The sequence below is a fragment of the Ovis aries genome, chromosome 9 (genome assembly GCF_016772045.2).
Source record: "Ovis aries strain OAR_USU_Benz2616 breed Rambouillet chromosome 9, ARS-UI_Ramb_v3.0, whole genome shotgun sequence".
NCBI classification, from domain to species: Eukaryota; Metazoa; Chordata; class Mammalia; order Artiodactyla; family Bovidae; genus Ovis; species Ovis aries.
This window is the reverse complement of record NC_056062.1, coordinates 3,953,029-3,972,600: the sequence shown is the minus strand read 5'-3', so window position 1 is coordinate 3,972,600 and position 19,572 is coordinate 3,953,029. Positions and strand designations below refer to the sequence as shown.

Sequence of the window (19,572 nt, the reverse complement as noted above, 5' to 3'; positions counted from 1 at the left end):
GGTGTACATAATAATAATTCAATATGTTTATAGATTATACACCATTTAAAGTGACTACAAAATAATGGCTAAAATCCCTGTGTTACATAATAAACCCTTCCTGCTTATTTATTCTACACACAATAGTCTGTATTTCTTAATCCCTTTCGTCTATCTCCCCTCTTCCCTTTCCCCCACGGGTAACTAGTTCGTTCTCTATATGTGTGAGTCTGTTACATTTGGTTATATTCATTCATTTTATTTTTTATATTCCATATATAAGTGATAACATGCAATATTTGTCTTTCTCTGATATTTCATAAAGAACAATACTCTCTAGGTCCATCTACACTATTGCAAATGACAAAATTTCTTTTATTTTTATGGTCAAATAGCATCCCATTACAGAGAAGGCAATGGCACCCCACTCCAGTACTCTTGCCTGGAAAATCCCATGGACGGAGGAGCCTGGTGGGCTGCAGTCCATGGGGTCACTAAGAGTCAAACACGACTGAGCGACTTCACTTTCACTTTTTACTTTCCTGCATTGGAGAAGGAAATGGCAACCCACTCCAGTGTTCTTGCCTGGAGAATCCCAGGGACCGGGGAGCCTGGTGGGCAGTCCTCTCTGGGGTTGCACAGAGTCAGATACGACTGAAGCGACTGGGCAGCAGCAGCAGCAGCATTCCATTAAATATATATGATATCTTCTTATCCATTTATCTGTTGATGAACACTTAGGTTTCTCCCATATCTTGGCAGTTGTAAATAATGCTGCTAGGAACACTGAGGTGCATGTATCTTTTTGAATTACTGTTTTCATTTCCTTTGAATATATAACCAGGAGTGGGGTTGCTGAATCATTAGGTGATTCTCTTTTAGATTTTGAAGAACCTCCATAATGATTTCTCTAGTGGCTAAACCAATTTTCATTCCTACCAACAGTGTGTTCAGGTTCCCTTTTTGCAACATCCTTTCAAACATTTGTTATTTGTGGAATTTTTAATGATAGCAATTCTGATGGGTGTGAAGTGATACCTTTCTGTGGTTTTGATATGCATTTCTCTAGATGATTAGCAATACTGAGCATCTTTTCATGTGTTTATTGGCCATCTGTAAGTCTTTTTGGAAAAATGTCTATTCGGGTCTTCTGCTCATTTTTTAAGCTGGTTGTTTGTTTTTCTTAATACTGAGTTGTATGATATATTTATATTTATATTTATAGTAACCTCTTTTCAGCCATATCATTGGCAGATATTCTCTCACATTCAGTAGGCTGTCTTTTCATTTTGTCCATGGTTTCCTTTGCCATGCAAAAACTTTTAAGTTTAATTAGACCCTGTTTGTTTATTTTTGCTTTTGTTTCCTTTGTCTTAGAAGACAGATTCAAATATATTGCTAAAGTTTATGTCAGAGTGTTCTGCCTGTTTTTTCTTTTAGGGGTTCTATGGTGGTCTTATCTTTGAGGCTTTCATTAAGTTTGAGTTTATTTTTATATATAGTGTGAGAAAATGTTCTAACTTATTCTTTTATACATAACTGTTCAGTTTTCCCACTTATTGAAAATATTGTCTTAACTGTATATTCTTGCCTCCTTTGTCATAAATTAAGTGACCATTAATTGGTTTATTTCTTAGCTATCCATTCTGTCACATTAAGCTACGTGTCTGTTTTTGTGCCAATACCATATTGTTTTGATTACTGTAGCTTTGTAGTATAGTCTGGTCAGAGTATGATATTCCCAGCTTTGTTTTTCTTTCTCAAGATTGCTTTGGCAGTTAGGGATCTTTTGTGCTTTCAATAAATTTTGGGATTATTTATCCTAGTTCAGTGTAGGGATTGCATTAAATCTGTAGATTGCTTTGGATTGTATGGACATTTTAACTGTATTAATTCTCCCAATCCATGAACACAGGGTACTTTTCCATTTCTTTATATCTTGTTTGGTTTTCTTCATCAGTGTTTTATAGCTTTTAGAATATAGTTTTTTCACCTTGTTGGTAAAGTTTATTCCTAGGTATTATATTCTTTTTCATTCAGTTTTAAATGGAATTGTTTTGCTTTATCTTTTGGATGGTTTATTATTAATATATAGAAAAGCAACAGATTACTGTATATTAACCTCATATCCTGCAACTTTACTGGACTCATTTATTAGTTAATAGCTTTTTTGGTGGAGACTTTAGGGTTTTCTATATATATGTCATCTGCAAATAAATGACAGTTTTACTTATTTCTTTCCAATTTGGTTGCCCTTACAATGAAGAAAAGTTGTCATTGTTCAGTTACCCAGTCATATCCAACTCTGCAACCCCATGGCCTGCAGCACAGCAGGCCTCTCTGTCCCTCACCATTTCCCAAAGTTTGCCCAAGTTCATGTCCATTGTATCAGTGATGCCATTCAGCCATTTCATCCTCTGATGCCCTCTTCTCCTTCTGCCTTCAATCTTTCCTAGCATCAGGGACTTTTCCAATGAGTCAGCTGTTTGCATTAGATGACCAAAATACTGGAGTTTCTGCTTCAGCATCAGTCCTTCTAATGAGTATTCAGGTTGATTTCCCTTACAATTGACTGGTTTGGTCTCCTTGCTGTCCAACAGACTCTCAGGAGTCTACTTCAGCACCACAGCTTAAAGGTATCAATTCTTCAGCACTCCACCTTCTTGTAAGATCAGAAACTACAAAACTCAGAGGAGTCAGGCAGAACACTGATGCAAATCACAGCAATTTGGATGCCTTTTATTTCTTCTTTTTTGAGTGCTATGGCTAGGACTTCCAATACTGTGTTAAATAGAAGTGATGAGAGTGGGCGTACATGTTTGCTTCCTGATTTTAGAGGAAAAGTTTTCAGCTTTTCACCACTGAGTATGATGTTAGCTTTGAATTTGTCACAAATGGTGTTTATGATATTGAGATATGTTCCCTCTATACCAGCTTGGATGAGCATTTGTCATGAGTGAATGTGTAATTTTGTGAAGTGCTTTTTCTGTACCATTTGAGATTATCATGATTTTTATCCTTTCTTTTGTAAATGTGGTATATCACATTGATTGCTTCATGGATATTGCAACATCCTTGCATTCCTGGAATAAATCCCATTTGATCATGCTATGTGATTACTTTTATATATTGTTGAATTCAGTTCACTACTAATATTTTGAGAAGGATTTTCACATCTGTATTCATCAGAGATGTTGTTGTGTTATTTAGTTGCTATGTCACATCCAACTCTTTTGAGACCCCATAGACTATAGCCTGACAGGCTCTTCTGTCCATGGGATTTCCCAGGCAGGAATACTGGTGTGCATTGCCATTTCCTTCTCCGGGGGATCTTCTCAACCCAAGGACCAAACTTGTGCCTTATGCTTGCCAAGCAGATTCTCTACCACTGAACCACCAGAGAAGTCCTTCATCAGTGGAATTGCCCTGTAATTTTCTGTTTTGCTCTGGTTTTGGTATCAGAGTAATGGTGGCCTCATAGAGTGAGTTTGGGAGTGTTTCTTCCTCTTCAGTTTTTAGTAATCTTGAAGGGTAAGCATTAGCTCTTCATTATATGTTCGGTAGCAATCACCTGTGAAGCTGTCCAGTTCCAGTTATTTACTTTCTGTAATTTTATTCATATTATTATAAATTCAATTTCACTACTAGTGACCAGCCTGTTCAGATTGTCTATTGCTTCCTGATTCACTGTTGGAAAATTTTATGTTTCCACAATTTGTCTACTTCTTCTAGGTGGTCCACTTTGTTGGCATATAACAGTAGTGCTCTTTTATTATCTTCTTGTATCTTCATGGTAATGGTTGTTATTTCTCCTCTTTCGTTTCTTATTTTGTTTAAGTGTATCCTCTCACTTTTTTTCTTGATGAACTCTCATGAAAAGTTTACCACTTTTGTTTATCTTTTAAAAAAACACAGATATTTGTTTTGTTGATCTTTTCTATTGTTTAGTGGTTTTTTTGGTCTTTATTTTGTTTATTTCCTCTCTGATCTTTGTTATTTCCTTCTGCAGACTTTTGGTTTCACTTGTTCTTCTTTTTCTAATTCCTTCAGTTGGTAGGTTCAGTTTTTTATCTGAGATTTTTTTCTTGTTTCTCAAGTTAGGCTTGTATCACTACAAGCTTTCCTCTTAGAACTGCTTTTGCTGTACCCTGTAGATTTGGGAAAGTAGTGTTTCCATTCTTATTTGTCTTGATGTGTTTTCTGATTTCCTTTTGATTTCTTAGTTTTCATGCTGATTTTTTATAGCATGTTGTTTTTGTGTTTATCCCATTTTTATTCCTGTAATTGATTTCTAATTTCATACCATTTTGGTTAGAAACAATGCTTGATACAATTTCTACTCTCTTATATTTATTTAGACTTGTTTTGTGGCCTAGCATGTGATTTAGCTGGAGAACATTCCTTGTGCACCTGTAAAGAATAAGAATGTGTACTCTGCTATTTTTTTGATTGAGTAAATTCACTTTTCTATTCTTTCTCTGATGTCAGCTTTGTGTCCCTTGGACAAATTCCCTGGCCTTCTAACATCTTGGGAGTCAAAACCTCTACATCAGTCCTCACTTGAACAAAACAAGGAAAATGCTTCTTGGACACTGACCTCTGTCTGGCAATTTTATTATGCTCCATGAAACTGTTAGAATCTCTCCTTTTCCTATCATTTTGGGAGCATCCCCTTGACACCCTGCTCTATTATCAGTGCTCCCAGGCTGAGCTTCCAAGGTTGATCCTTCAGCACATTTGGTCATTTGGTACTTTGAACATTCAGTTTATGGAGCAAAACTTTTTGTTGCATCCCCCAAGCCATTTAGTGAACCATTGCAGGTGAGCCTAAAGGAGAGATCTTACAAAAAAAAGAACAAAATGCTGGTGGCACAGGTGGAACCACAGGATATGTAGACAATGATGTTACATGATAGGGACTAGGCTAAAAAAGAGAACAAAATAAAAAGAGAAAATGCCTCTGTTGCCAAGTCAAAGTAAAAGTATATTTTCTGTTTATCCCGTTTGGGGCAGTAATATGGTTGGGCATTTGGTTCAGTTCTCCCTTATTTATTTATTTATTTTTCCATTACATCCAGGTTTCCTCACTTGAAACAATAAGCCACATACTTTCATTACTGTTTTTCTCTCTCCAGGAGACCAAAATCAGCACATTCCCATATGTTAAATTTTAGTTCTCCTGACAAAGACTCAGAGATAGAAATGTTTTTACAATAAGAAATGTTCTAATATGTCTTGCCCTTTAATTCTGAATTTTCTAGGGGTTACCAGGAGAACACGGTATCCCAGGCAAACAAGGCATTAAAGGAGAAAAGGTATCGCTTCTGTTTCACTCACTCTGTATGTTAAGTAGCTGAGGATGAGTATGAGACAGGATCATAAGGGCTTTGGAGGAGTGAAAGGACAGGACCTGGCAGCTGAGGTTTCACAGGGGATAGATGTTCACATGGACTATGCAGGAATGGCTTCTCTGGAGTTGTTCACTGTGGCAGCCGGGTGCTGGCACTGAAACAAAATGTGACAAAATGAACCGCTTTGGAGATGAGGATCTCAGAATTTGAAAAGTCTGTTTCACGCTCAGCTATAGTTATAGACAGCACAGGTTTAGACCTAAGAAGTCTCAATCTCATGACGTGTTTCTTGATGTCTACAAGAAAATAGTATATTCATATTGAACCATTACTTGAGAATAACTTAAAGAAAATGTAAAAATTATATGAAGAATAGATTTTCCCTTCTGTGCATCTGTCTATTCACTTACATACATTTCAGGAGACCATAAACTTATTCTAACATAGCTCTCCACAAGATCCAAGTGCACTTAAGAGAACAGTGTCTGTGTGGATTGGGCACTCAGTATACACTGTGAAATAAGCGAATGAGAGAATGCAGTGTGACTGACTGTGATGGCAATTTAAAGTATGTTTGCTGCCACACCACCCACCATGAACCTGAGCTGTGAAGTGAGAATCTTACCTTGTTTCCTCAGGGAGACCCAGGTGGGATTACAGGCCCTCCTGGACTTCCAGGTCCAAAAGGTGAGGCTGGTCCTCCAGGAAAAAGCCTGCCAGGGGAACCAGTAAGTAGTAACCCTTTTGCTGATATTTCCTTTGAAAGTTGATGAATAACTGTTTGTGTACTCCCTGTTTCTGATCACAGGTATAGGAATAAGTTTAGGTCTGAGAAAAAAGAAGCTTTTATCTTGTTCTTTAGATCAGAGGTCTAATCTTTTTGGAAATTTGATACAAAGGCCTCTCTTCTGAAGACAACGCACATAACACATACCATTTTACATACAATTTTGGAAGATTTATAGCCCCACCCCACCCCCTGAATCCTCTTTAGGGATCAAAGAAGCCTAGTAAAGTATACTATCTTTAAAGCATGAACCTTCCTTGGACAGTCTTAAACAAACTGCTTGAAATTTCCCTTCTAGAGGCTCTGCATATGTGGCCATAGGCAGTCATCTATTAAAAAAAAAAAGTCTTTGTGGCTTGGGCTAATCCCAGGACATTTTATGGAAAATCTAAACCATATGCTTATTTCATATGCCTTTTTTTCCTCATCCCCTTTGACCTTTTATATAATAATAATAAACAGTTCTCAATACCAGATGCCTCATTTTAAAGATGAAAACATTTTATATTTTAAAGTAACTATACAAAACTTATAACGTAGTAAAATTTGTATTCCCTGTTCCTTATTCTTTTACAGAAAACAGTTTATGCAAAAAAGATGAGGAGCAATGAAATATTTTTGAGTTATAACTTCTTAGATGTAAGTAAACTTTTCAGAAAAAGAAAATATATTAACCTGATTTTCTTTTCTTTCTTTAGGGATTAGATGGAAGTCCTGGGGCACCTGGTCCACGAGGGCCAAAGGTAAAATATCAAAGATAATTTTTAAAGAATTAATAATTTGCAAAATGTGCCCAGAAAATTCATGTCCCTCGAACCTCTCACTAATAGAAGCATCTCATTGCACAGGGCGAAAGAGGACTGCCAGGTGTCCAAGGCTCGCCAGGTGACATAGGCCCCCCAGGGATAGGAATTCCTGGCCGAACTGTAAGTGAAATTCAGTCAAGTTCCTGAAACCTGGTTGACCTGCTATTGTGAAATAAGATCTTGTGACATATATGAATAATAGAAAAGAATGAAATGGTCAGAGGAAGAAATACAAAAAAATGCTAGTTAGAGGGCATGAATTAATGGGCCTTGTAGTTACATCCTAACACAGAAGGTAGCCACTGTTTATTGACTTACAGATGCTAATCACACATACACTGATTTTTTTGAATTAGAAAACGTGGACTTAACCCTTTATTCCTCCATTCTATATATTAAAAAGTACAAACTCATGTTTACAAGATTATGAGAATGCCCCAATATAAGGTTATTCTATATTGCTATTTTCAATTAGAATAAAATGAAAACTTAATTTTAATGGCATGCATATAAGTGAGATATCAAAAATCTCTATGTATTATCTTAAAGAAGAGATAATAAAATTGTTTGTGATAATCATTAAGACAAATAATAGCCATAAGGATAATAATGACCATTGTATGTATGCTTGTGGACTAAATAGCAGTAAGAGATAAAACTTTATATTTACTATGAAAAAACTAACAGATTTTTGCACAAGAAAAGTGAGATAAATGGTTATTCTAATGACATTAATTTGGGGATTGGCCTTGAAATGAAATTATCCTGAGAGGTAAAAGAAGATGTAAATAGTGAATGGTTGTACTGTGTTTGACTGCTGTTTGATTTTCCAGGGAGAAAAGGTAAAGACCACTAGAGATGGGAGGTTAAACATAGTAAAAAAGTAGTTTAGGAAATTATTAGGGGGGTGAAGGAGGTTGAAGCAAGAAAAAATAATAAACCAACAAACCAAAAATAACTTAAACACACAGAATAAATAGCAAAGGAGCAAAAAAAGTAGCTTCGACAATATGAATATGTATTTCAAAACAAGGAGAGAGAAGGCAGCAAGCAGGTAGTGAAGTCAGGTGCTGAGACCCCAGCTGGTTGCTTACCCAGGTAGTCAGTCACTTCCTCAGCCAGAGGCCCACAGTCATGCAGTAGGGAAGGGTCTGTCATCATTAGATTCACCGATAATCTTCTAGCCCATTTTAGCGTCCCCCAAATTCCAGTTTCCTAACACAGAAAAGAATAATTGATTGAAGCTTTATTTCCTACTCCTCTCACTGAAAACTGGTTCTGACAATTTCTTCAGAGAAAGGACTCACAGGAAAAAGCAGGAAGGAAGGAAGCCTGAGCTGGTTACCCTGTGGACGGTCAGTGTCTGACAGACAGAACTCAGGGGTGGTGTTTGTACACTTATGAGTGTGCAGGATGGCAGGGCCAAGATGAACGTCCCAGGCATCCAAGCGCAGTCATGGTGGTACCTCCAGCACTGCATTTGGTTGGGGGTCTACCTGCCACCCAGGACTCTTAGCCAACTTTGCAGAGAGTTTTCAGGGTTGTGTGTGGTGGCGAGCCCCGCTGCTCCACTAAGCACGTGACAGTATTTGTTCCTTTATCCCTTGTGGATAATTTATGGACATTCCCAGCAGAATTATGATCGCTGAATCTCCTTCTACTCAGGGCTCCCAAGGACCAGCTGGAGAGCCAGGGATTCAGGTAAGCTACTCAACCAAGCTATTTGGCACGCAAATCCACTTTGCTGACCTGGGGGGAAATTACTAAAGGACTGTCCTTGTAAGTAGCTATTTTCCCCCTTTTGCAGGGTCCTCGAGGTCTCCCTGGGTTGCCAGGAACTCCAGGGACCCCAGGGAATGATGTAAGAACAATTTTTACCTGCTTCCCCTCTCCCCCAACCTGTTTTAATCTGTTCTTCTTCCAAGGTGCAAAGATTTGAACATCATATTTCTGTTTTCAGGGAGCTCCAGGGAGGGATGGAAAGCCAGGTCTGCCAGGTCCCCCAGGTGACCCGGTATGTTGACAGACTGTGCCTGATTTATGTATCTTTAATGCACCCAGAAGCCAAACAGCCTACCAAGCAAGTTTTGCTGTCCAAACCAATTAGAATGCTCAGTGACTGCTTGGTGATTTTGTTTATCCCCACTATTTTCTAGAGGGAAAAAATTCAAGCTACATCAGCATTCTTGTGTGTGTGGTGAATACTTACTTCCTGAGAGTATAATGCAGTTATACAATTTTGCCTCAAGTTGAACCTTGGCATATAGTGTCTCAATCCCACGGAAAACTGAGTTAAAATACATAGCCACAGATTCTGTTCTTTCTAATGCTAATGACTAAATGAATTTCATTTTTCTAAATGAATGTTTGCGGATAAGTTTCCTGCAATATGGTACATATCTATTGATTCTGTGGCTTTAAAAATGCTGAAATGATTAAATTACAAAACTGCCTTGAGTAGGCTCTTTCAAAATGGGTTTAGGCACTAAATGTGTGTCCAGTTTTATTTCAGGTTAAACTTTGCTTTGAGTGACAGTGAAATCCCTTTAAATAGCCTCAGAATCGGCACTTATGATTTAAGAAGCCGTATGTTACATGACATCGTATTAAGAATTTTGTATAATAAAATCCAAATCTAGCCTCTCAGTTCTAAGTCTCACAAATCCTTCTGCTTCTCACACTATGCAGGCCTTATATGCCTTCATAAGCTATGTGCAGCGAGGTATTTTGGCCTTTAACTCCCCAATGTAGTGAATCATGTATGCATTGTCTGGGAGTCTAAAGCGTTACTGGGATTTATGGTGTCTCTCTGAAGGGACATTTTAAGACATGAGGGAGACTCTGCCTGAGTCTCCCAGTATCTATTTTGCCTATCACTTAAGCCACCTGTTGGCTCTTTTGAATTCAATGAGCAACAGCTTTAAGGCAAACGTCCTGTACTTTCCATATTTCTCAATAGCCTGATGATTTGCTTGGCAGAGGAATGGTTTCCTTTTAACAAATGATTTGTCTTTATGTATAATTTTAAACCAATAATATGTTAAGGTTGGCATGATGGTCGCCCGGCATGACTCAGAATCGAAATGATGACGTGTGTGTGATTCCATGTTCATGGTAAAGAAATGGTGTTTCTCTATTTCTCAAAAATGATTATGAACTCTGTTAGTGTCCTGTATTTGTTTCTGAATAGGAAGCCTCATGTTAGCCAACCATTGTGATGGCCATGGGAGGCTCTTAGAAGCTTTATGATGAGAAATCTCAGCTGCTCAGCATTTTGAGGGAAAATATCTACATTTGTTTCATGTTTGTATTATAAGTGCCAATACATGTCTAAATACCTATATTTGGTTTTTTCTCCTTATCCACAGATTGCACTTCCTCTCTTGGGAGACATTGGGGCCTTGTTCAAGGTATTCTGTTGCCGTGTAAGAAATTGTGTGCTAATTTCCAGAAAAAAAATCAGAAAGGAAATCTTTACCAGAGGTTGAGTTAGCCTGAACTAAAATTCTATTTTTTTTAATGGTAGAGCATCTTTCAGACAGTAAAAGGAACATGGATCCAATCTGTATCTTGTGCCATTGGTACTAATCCCCTGACTCTCTTCTTTACTGGCCTCTCATATTGGGACTGGAGGGGTGGGGGGCCGGGGCGCAGGGAGGAGTGGGTAGTTCTGAGGTGAGTGGGTAGTTCTGAGGTGAGCGATGAGAGAAGAGTGCCATTAACACCCTGAGGGGACCATTTTCTCCCTGGAGTGAGCTTTCTCTTAATGGTGGTCACCACCCCCTGGGCTCTCCACTGTAAAACCCAGTCCTCCTCACAGTATCTGCCCTGGCCAGTCCAGAAGGTAAAGCTGCTCAAGAAACAGCTAGTTTGAAGGCTGAGTTTTATGTCATGGGATTTTATAAAGTGCATTACAAAATTCCAAAGCTGACAATTACCCTAACACCTGTGACTCTACTAAATAAAAATAATCTCTACCTATTATCCACCTCCTAGGGAATTAATCTCACTGCCATTTTTTTCTGTAATACTTCCCTTTATTTTATTTGTAAAACAGATGGAGGAGGATGATAATGGAACATATGTAGGATACGTATTTGCCTGTTTCTTTGTGGAATGCTAAGATTGAACCCTTTACATTTCACTTAACTTCATGCGCAGTATCTGTCAATATATGAATGGACAGTATATTTATACACATACACACATGGGCTACAGGGCTTCCCTGGTGGCTCAGCTAGTAAAGAATCCGCTTGCAATGCAGGAGACCTGGGTTCGATCCCTGGTTTGGTTCGATCCCCTGGAGAAGGGAAAGGCTACCCACTCCAGTTTGGCCTGGAGAATTCCATGGACTGTATAGTCCATGGAGTTGCAAAGAGTTGGACACGACTGAGTGCCTTTCACTTTCACATGGGCAACATGTATATATGTGTGATTTATTTTATATTCCTAGTATTTAGCCCTGGAGAAGGAAAAGGCAACCCATTCCAGTTTTCTTGCCTGGAGAATCCTGTGGACAGAGGAGCCTGATGGGCTGCTATCCACCAGGTTGCACGGAGTCGGACATGACTGAAGCAACTTAGCATACATGCATGCATTGGAGAAGGAAATGGCAACCCACTCCAGTATTCTTGCCTGGAAAATCCCAGGGACAGAGGAGCCTGGTGGGCTGCCATCTATGGGGTCTCACAGAGTCAGACACGACTGAAGCGACTTAGCAGCAGCAGCATAGTGGGAAAGAATCTGAAAAGATATATATCTACATATAACTGAATCACTTTGCCATGTACCTGAAATTAACACAGCATTGTAAATCAACTATACTTCAGTTTTTAAAAAATCAATTGAATAATCCATTCTAAAATGTTACTATTTATTTCCAAAGTCTACAGATACAGTAATTCACCCTCTTTATACTTTTTAAAATAGGGAAAGCTTTTTTGGTTCTCCTAAGTCCTCAAGCATCTTTCTACCTTCATAGATTTTCAGATTTAATAGTTGTCGTCCTACAGTTAGGTATGTGTTTCTTAACTCCTTACCAGCACATTAACTAAATGAAATGATCCTGGTGGTCAAATTGGTTTGGAAAACTTTGCACACTCCAGCTCCTCCTAATGTTTTCCAGCACTAAGAAGGACCACCATAAAGAGAATTCTTCTAACCCAGCATTTTTTAGGCAAATTGCCTCAGAACCTTTTCAATACCATACAAAATTAGTCTTACATGGAGCATATGTTTGGAAACCATACCTGTCCTCATATACACTGCGTCAAAATATTGAACTTGAATAATATGGGCTTTCTTGTCAATTTCCCATCAATGGCAAATTTCAGTTCCCATTTAGTGTTTAAAGATTTTTCCACTTGGTTAAAAGGATGAAAGAATAGAGACTTCTATTGTTGTACCTCTGGTCAGTTGTTAAATTGGAACTATCTCCCCCACTCAGTGGTCCCTATTTTATGCCTTTCCTGATCATATGTTTATAACAATGTATTTAAAAATAAGCCTCTGTAGAGCTTTACATGATAAGAAGTTTATCTTGTGAGCTCAGACACCTAAATTCAAGCCTTTCCAGATCAGCTAAAGATTACAGAGAAGGGGACGGAAAGGTAATTCCACTTAGATTTCCTATCTGCACTTGGATTTGACTTAGAAGTCAAGTCCAAGTCACTCAAGTAATTACTTCCCACATGAGTGCTTCAACTAACAAAATGTTAGAAAGCTGTGTGTAGGTTTCCAACTGATTGGGCTCTCAGAAGGAAAAATCCTTTCTTCACAGCTTTCTCTTTTTTTCTTTCTTTTTTAAGGATTTATGCTCTTGGTTGTATGAGCTCTGTGATCTTGCTGATTATTCCAAAGTTTGTCGCCACCTCTTTTTTAACATGCTGCTAAGCATTTGGAACTCTATATCCTTGAATTATGAGTTTATCTTTTTTATTTTTTGGCCACATCATGAGACACGTGGGATCTTAGTTCTCCGACCAGGTATCAAACCTGTGCCCCCTGCATTGGCAGCATGGAGTCTTAACCACCGGACAATGAGGGGAGTGCACTGAGTTTATCTTTTAAGATAGTTTTTGCCCCCCCCCCAAAAGTAGTCATTCTAACCGATTAAATTGTAGAATGACATAGCAGTGGTTGTCATTCAGCTCTCACAAAGCTTCAGATAGAAGTTCAAATCCAATCAGAGCTCACTTTTATACATTACTTTGATGAACCTCTAAGTGATCTTATCTCTATCCTCATTAGAATTTCTGTGGCAACTGCCAAGCCAGTGTCCCTGGGCTAAAAAGCAACAAAGGAGAAGAATCAGGTGCTGGTGAGCCTGGAAAGTTTGATTCTGCAGCCCGGAAGGTAAGAAGGCAAGGCTTGAGTGTGGACCAGGGGACCCTGGAAGTCCTCCATGGTGCCTTCGCTTACCTGCGACTGCTCTGTCCTCTAGGGCGATCTAGGGCCACGGGGTCCTCCAGGAATCCCAGGCAGAGAGGGACCAAAGGTAGGGAAATCTCTCTTCTGTGCAACCTTCAGTTTGGGGTAAAAAAAAAAAAATCCATTTTAAAATACAGTACCTTTCCTAAAAATATCTTGGAAAAGCCATCTGCATATGTCATTTATTTGTTTCCCAGTTCTGTCCAAACAACAGGCCCAAGTGTCCTTAGAAGGATATTTTCATTTTTCCAAAGATGACAAAATGACTGAGCATACTAACTTAATGTATTGTCTTTCTAGGGGAGCAAAGGCGAGCGGGGCTACCCTGGTGTGCCTGGGGAGAAAGGTGACGAGGTAACAAACTCCTCTGACCATGGAACCCTCCTGCTGAGCCTTCATACCCAGGACACAACAAAAGGACATCAGTTTCCCTATAGCTCATGTCTGATGCTAAACAAATAAAAACAAAAACAGTGTTTTTTTTTTTTCCCAAATGTTAGCACATTTTAAATAATACGTTGATGTTTGTTGTCAGTGGTCCAGTTTTGGGGACAAGGAAAATTAAGCACAAAGTTATCAGTTAATTGATATGTTTTCATGCAGGAGGTAAAAATTCTATGTCTCTCAAGACAAAAGCAAGGGGAAAGAGGAATCTTACTGAAAAGAATCCTAAAGGAGCTCATAGAATTGAAAGGCTAGTTAGCAACCAGCCTAAGGCTAAGGGCAGCTCCAGAGCTCAATAGAACTTCCTGGTCCTCTGCCATTAACAGGACTCAGTTTCAATGACCTTGGTTTGTCTGTATCTCTGCTCAACTTTCAAACTCTTGGGAGGAAAACATACACACACACACAGACACACACACACACACACACACACACACACACACATCAAAAGGGTCTGCCTGGACTGCTTTAATCATCCGCTCACCCTCCCACTAAAGTTCAAAGTCAAATGTGCTTTTGAGATGGTGATATAATTTTCTGACTCTCAGCCATGCCGATCTCAGGATAGCATTCTTTCCTGCATAATTCACATTAACTCTAAGAAAAACCAATTAGGATGATGAATTGTTGTTAGTTTAAACAGTTTTGATACTAATAATTCTTAATGAAAGTAAGAAAGCCATCTGGCATATATTAACCTTGATGTTAGTGTAGAAAATCATGACAATACAAGTAGATCTATTTTTGAGTTGGAGTTATATATTTCACATTGTAAATTACCATGTTATTGTTTTTAATTAATGTTGATTCTGTTCAAGAAAACAGTAAGGATTGGCTTGTTTTTTTCCAAGTTAAAAATTGAAGAGCAAAGAAATACATTTATTTTCATCCATAAATAAAAGAGTAAAGGCATTTTATTTTCAAAATAAGGAAGAGTTATTGAGCTTTTGCATCTTCATGCTCCACAGAAAGTTGCACTAAAGTACAAGCACAGTATCTGATGTTAATAGTCTAACAGCTTTAAACTGCCTAGGTTCAAGAAGTAGGCTTTAAAGGCAATTGAGAAGGTAATAGCAAAAAGATCAGGAAATAATTGGAATTCAGGTTTTTTTATAAGTGACTCTAAATTAAATTTATTAGAAGTTAACTTTTATTGATTCTGCAGTGAACTGAACCCCTCCTTAATTCCTCCACTATTTTAGTGTGCTTTTGCTTAAGTACAACTTGTAGATTTCTTTAACACAGGGTACACAGATGTTGTACAAGACTCTTAGACATTCAATTCCAGCTAGTTCATAAGGAGATTGTTTTCATTGTTTCTTCACATCACATGAAAATATGAATACACCTGAAGTAATATACAACTCAGTTGGGCCTTTCGGGAGGTATGGGTCAATGCAGTTTGTCCCTTTCTGATAGATGGGAAATACTGAATATTATCTTGCCTTCTTGGACTCAGACACTCCCTGAAATTTTAATTTGTTGATTTGTTTAAGTGAATGAAACTTTGCCCAAGAACATACATATTGCCAACTGGCCAATAAATTATCCTATTTTAATACACACATAACAGTCCATGGGGGTCGCAAGAGTTGGACATGACTTAGCAACTAAACCACCACCACCAATATCTAATTATACAAGATCTAAGATGTCTGTCCTACCCTTGCTGGAAAAGATATAGAATGACATCACACTCTCTCTTTGAGGAATTCCCGATTCCTATTTAATAATGATCGTAGTCCGTTTGGAAACTTAAGAGTTGTTCTTTCTTTAACAAAAGGGACATTGCCCTCTGTCCAGTCATTACAGATGCTCTGCCACAGCTCAAGGTAACAAACTGGCAGATACTGATAGGACACAGACCCACCTCTTATAGTCAGAGGGGATTCTTGATTGGAATGCAGATCTTTTTTACAGTATTTTAGAACAATAATCAATAAGTGGGACTTGCAGAATATCTTCAGCCATAAATTGCAGCAGTACAAAAATAAATATGTTTGATAGCAACTGAGCTATGAATGGTAAAATCAGAATATCAGAACAGGGGAAGAACTTAGTTCTAATGATACTTGACTATCTAGGCAATAAACTTTAATCTGTATTTTAGTTTGGTACAATATGCTAAATCGACTGTCCTACTCTTTAATATGTATTTGTCTTCTTTAATGACGTTCTTGTCTTCTAAAATTATCTTCTTGCCCTTTATACATCCACAGTAACTTTTACCCTTAGTACAGAATTTCAGCTTGTTCAGAGAAAGACTGCTGAGAACGATTTTTTTATTTATGGACTGAGGTTTATTTTAAAGTTTAATGTGGTCATCAAAGGTTAATGAGTCCCAAGCTTATAAATTAGACTACCTAAAGACTCAGCATCTATAGACTGATTCAGTCTCGAGACTAAAAGTAGTAAAAAGAAGAATACATAAGAACATACATATCTTATACATGTACATATAGAGAGAATTTTATGGAAATGTGGCTATTTTGAGATAAAGCAATTTGTGGTATACCATTTATAATCTCCAGATACTTAGAGGTCCATTTCCAAAAGAAGTGGGTTTGTTTTTTTTTTCCCTTTTCACTTATAGCCCTATAGACAAGTTAATAATGGGGGAATAAAAAGAATCAAAACAGCATGCTAATGTGTACCACCGCAGATGCATACACATGTGCGTGCACACACACACACACACACACACACACACACACACAGAGCATTGCCAGTGAGGACAAACCCATCTTGAAGAAAATTTCGATCCACATTCTTTAATGCAAGTGTGCATAAGATTTTACCCAAGACTCTTATTACAGGAGGCATTTCAGCACTCCCAAGAAGGGCTGCTTCTTTTCTTCCAGCATTTCTTCACCTCCTATCACACGAAGAACCTGAAGGAATGTATGATCCCGTTAAGCATTAGCTGGACATATTCCGTAGAGCTTGATCCTTGATCCAATTAATGCAGTGAACCCTGACCGTGTGGAACCCTGCTCCTCTAGGGTTCCCATAACTAGCTACGTAGCAATTCGCTATGTAACAATCCAACCATGGTCACTTTATCTGATATTTACAATGTGTACCACATGTGTATGTCAGCACAGGAAAAGGTAAGGGAACTTACGATAACAATGAATGATTTGGCACTATGAAAAGATTATTTAGTAAAGAAAATTGAATCCTGAAAAAGTGGTGGTGGTAGTGCTTTGGTCGCCAAGTCGTGTCCGCCTCTTGCGATCCCATGGACTGTAGCCTGTCAGGCTCCTGTGCATGGGATTCTCCAGGCAAGAATACTGGAGTGGGTTGCCATTTCCTTCTCCAGGGGAGCTTCCCGACCCAGAAATTGAACCCAGGTCTCCTGCATTGCAGGCAGATGGTTTACCAACTGAGCTATGAGAAGCCCTTTCTTTGTTGAAGGACAACCAAATACGAGACAGAGCTCTCAAAAAAAAAAAAAAAAAAAAGCTTAAGTGGAACCATTCAAAATAGAACTCGATACATCATATGGTTATCTGAGATAATAAATGGGTATTTTAAAGTATATTTTTCTCATCAAAGAAGTCATCTGAGATTCTTACGGGAAATCTGAGAAATATACAAAAACACTAAAAAGAGTAAAAGTTACTCCAATTTGTGCTTCTCAGACTGTTGGTAAAAGTCCTATTGTGGTCCACAATCTCGGATCCACAATTCCAAAGCTCAAATGCCTTTGAAAACCTGAGAAATTTTTCCCAAGTTTGGATTAAATTTCTTAGGCAGAAAAATCTGACCTGACATCAAATGGAGCCAATCTATGTATCCCATTTGGTGACAATATCATGTGTTTTGCAATAGAAATATTTGCCTGTTCATTAGTGGGTGCTGCCTTAGATGCCACTGGGAGTATTATGTAATACCAGTATAAGCACATGTGTTTCCTTTAAAACAAATCTGAAAATTCAGTACTCTGAAGCACATCTGATATAAAGTTTCCAGATAAGACATTATGAGCCTCCATCAGTCTCATCTCTCAGGAACTGCATTTCTATTTTTTTTAATAATTTGGACCTTACCCTATGTAAGATTTTGTGACTTTCCCTTTTTCTAGACTATTCAATAGCTTTTGAAACATGATTTTAATAGTTGTGAAATAGTTCATATTATGAGCTTATTGCTGACATATCTGATAAAGGAACAAATTAATTACATAAATTATCAGTTAATCTTAGTAATTCTTCCTTGAATATATAAATGTATCCAGTTGTAACTGGCATGATGCTACAAATCTAAGACAGAGCAAGAGAGGCTTTGTGTTCAGTTTTATGCTTAAGCCACTAAAGGATTCCAAATTTAAATTCAGTGATGAGCCAAATTTCTTAAAATGAACTGGCCAGCTAAACTAAAATATTATATCATAACGCAGATTCCATTGTTCCACTAGTTGAATGAAGCGTTCGTTTAATCATGTATTTCTTTGATGGCATTCTGCTCCTCTGAAATTTGTATTTTCATGCTTTAGCAGTGCCGGCTTCTCAAAGATGCTATTGATGATTCTGAGGATATGTAAAATGTGAGATCAAAAGTATTCTATGAATCACCAAACACATTAAATTATGTTCATTACAGATGCCATGCATGCCACAGCATTTTAGCTCAACATCCTTATTCTTAAAAAGTGGGTTTTTACACATGACAAATACCTTGTTTCTTGATTAGCCAACATAGATGTTTTGTTTTCAGTAGTCAAAATATTTGCTGAACTAAAATACTTTGCCTTCAATGATATAACAGATTTTATGGTAGGAACTATCTCTTCTAGGGTCTTCAAGGAATTCCAGGCCTTCCAGGTGTTCCTGGCCCCACAGGACCGCCTGTAAGTATTTGCTAAACTGTTTCACTCACAACTCGTGTCTGCTGAGATGATGCCAAATGAACTAATGTTCCTCCTTGCGTTTTTGTTCTCCATTCCTCCATGTAAATTTTTCAAGCATTGCCTGGAAAAGTAGCATCTAACGTCTAGGATTTTTGTTAGTGTAACGTGAGGCTACTAGGGGTTGTGGAGACTTGTCTGTGATTAAGCAGTCAATTTGAAAAGAAGTTGGATATAGAAGAGAACGTTATCTCTTTTAGTTGTAATTTTTTGGCATTGACCTTTGGGATACTCAGATGGTTACACCTTACATGTTAAGTACCATAAACTAAGAATTTATTCTCTAGATGGAAAAAAATGGATCAGGGATTATCAGATTCAATTTCATTTTACTCAGATTTATGAATTGAAATATGCTCTGCTTTAGTTGGCACCTTTTTTCACTGTCCCTCAAGCACAGAATCCCATTCTTTGTGTCTTCAGGTATCCTGATTTCTTAAAACAGAAATCTCTTTTCTTTTCCCGCCTGTTAAACCCAATCTCTCCTTAAAGCAGAGCGCAAAACTAGGGTTGCTGGTTAAAATATTGGATATAAGGTTAAACTTTAATTTCATATAAATAAATAGTTTCATAGCATGTTTGTCCCAAATATTGTATTTTTATTGTTAAATCTAGCAATCCTATTCAAGCCTCAATTTTTGCAGTCCTCCTTTCCTTAGAGTTCCTATGCAAATGGTATGTAGGAATGTAATCATATTCCTTAATATTTTGAATCATGGATTTGCTATAATGAAAATTTTACCATTTATGCTTTCACCAGTTATATGAACAAACCTGAGTCTAAATTGTAGCTAAAATTAAAAGTTAAGAGCAAAATTTGAGAAAGGAATCATGGAAATTATAGCTAACTGTTCTTAAAGACGATTT

At 37.8% G+C, this 19,572-nt stretch overlaps 1 protein-coding gene across 1 annotated transcript in view; it reads left to right on the top strand.

Moving 5' to 3' along the window:
* The window catches only part of COL19A1 (collagen type XIX alpha 1 chain), a 488,172-nt gene that overhangs the window by 394,606 nt on the left and 73,994 nt on the right, over positions 1–19,572 (top strand). Inside the window, exons 24-35 of the mRNA XM_042253848.2 lie at positions 5,241–5,294; positions 5,969–6,058; positions 6,816–6,860; positions 6,966–7,043; positions 8,589–8,624; positions 8,731–8,784; positions 8,884–8,937; positions 10,292–10,333; positions 13,173–13,277; positions 13,366–13,419; positions 13,653–13,706; positions 18,595–18,648. Of these exons, the coding sequence (XP_042109782.1) occupies positions 5,241–5,294; positions 5,969–6,058; positions 6,816–6,860; positions 6,966–7,043; positions 8,589–8,624; positions 8,731–8,784; positions 8,884–8,937; positions 10,292–10,333; positions 13,173–13,277; positions 13,366–13,419; positions 13,653–13,706; positions 18,595–18,648 (720 nt within the window). The remainder of the gene's footprint in view (positions 1–5,240; positions 5,295–5,968; positions 6,059–6,815; positions 6,861–6,965; positions 7,044–8,588; positions 8,625–8,730; positions 8,785–8,883; positions 8,938–10,291; positions 10,334–13,172; positions 13,278–13,365; positions 13,420–13,652; positions 13,707–18,594; positions 18,649–19,572) is intronic.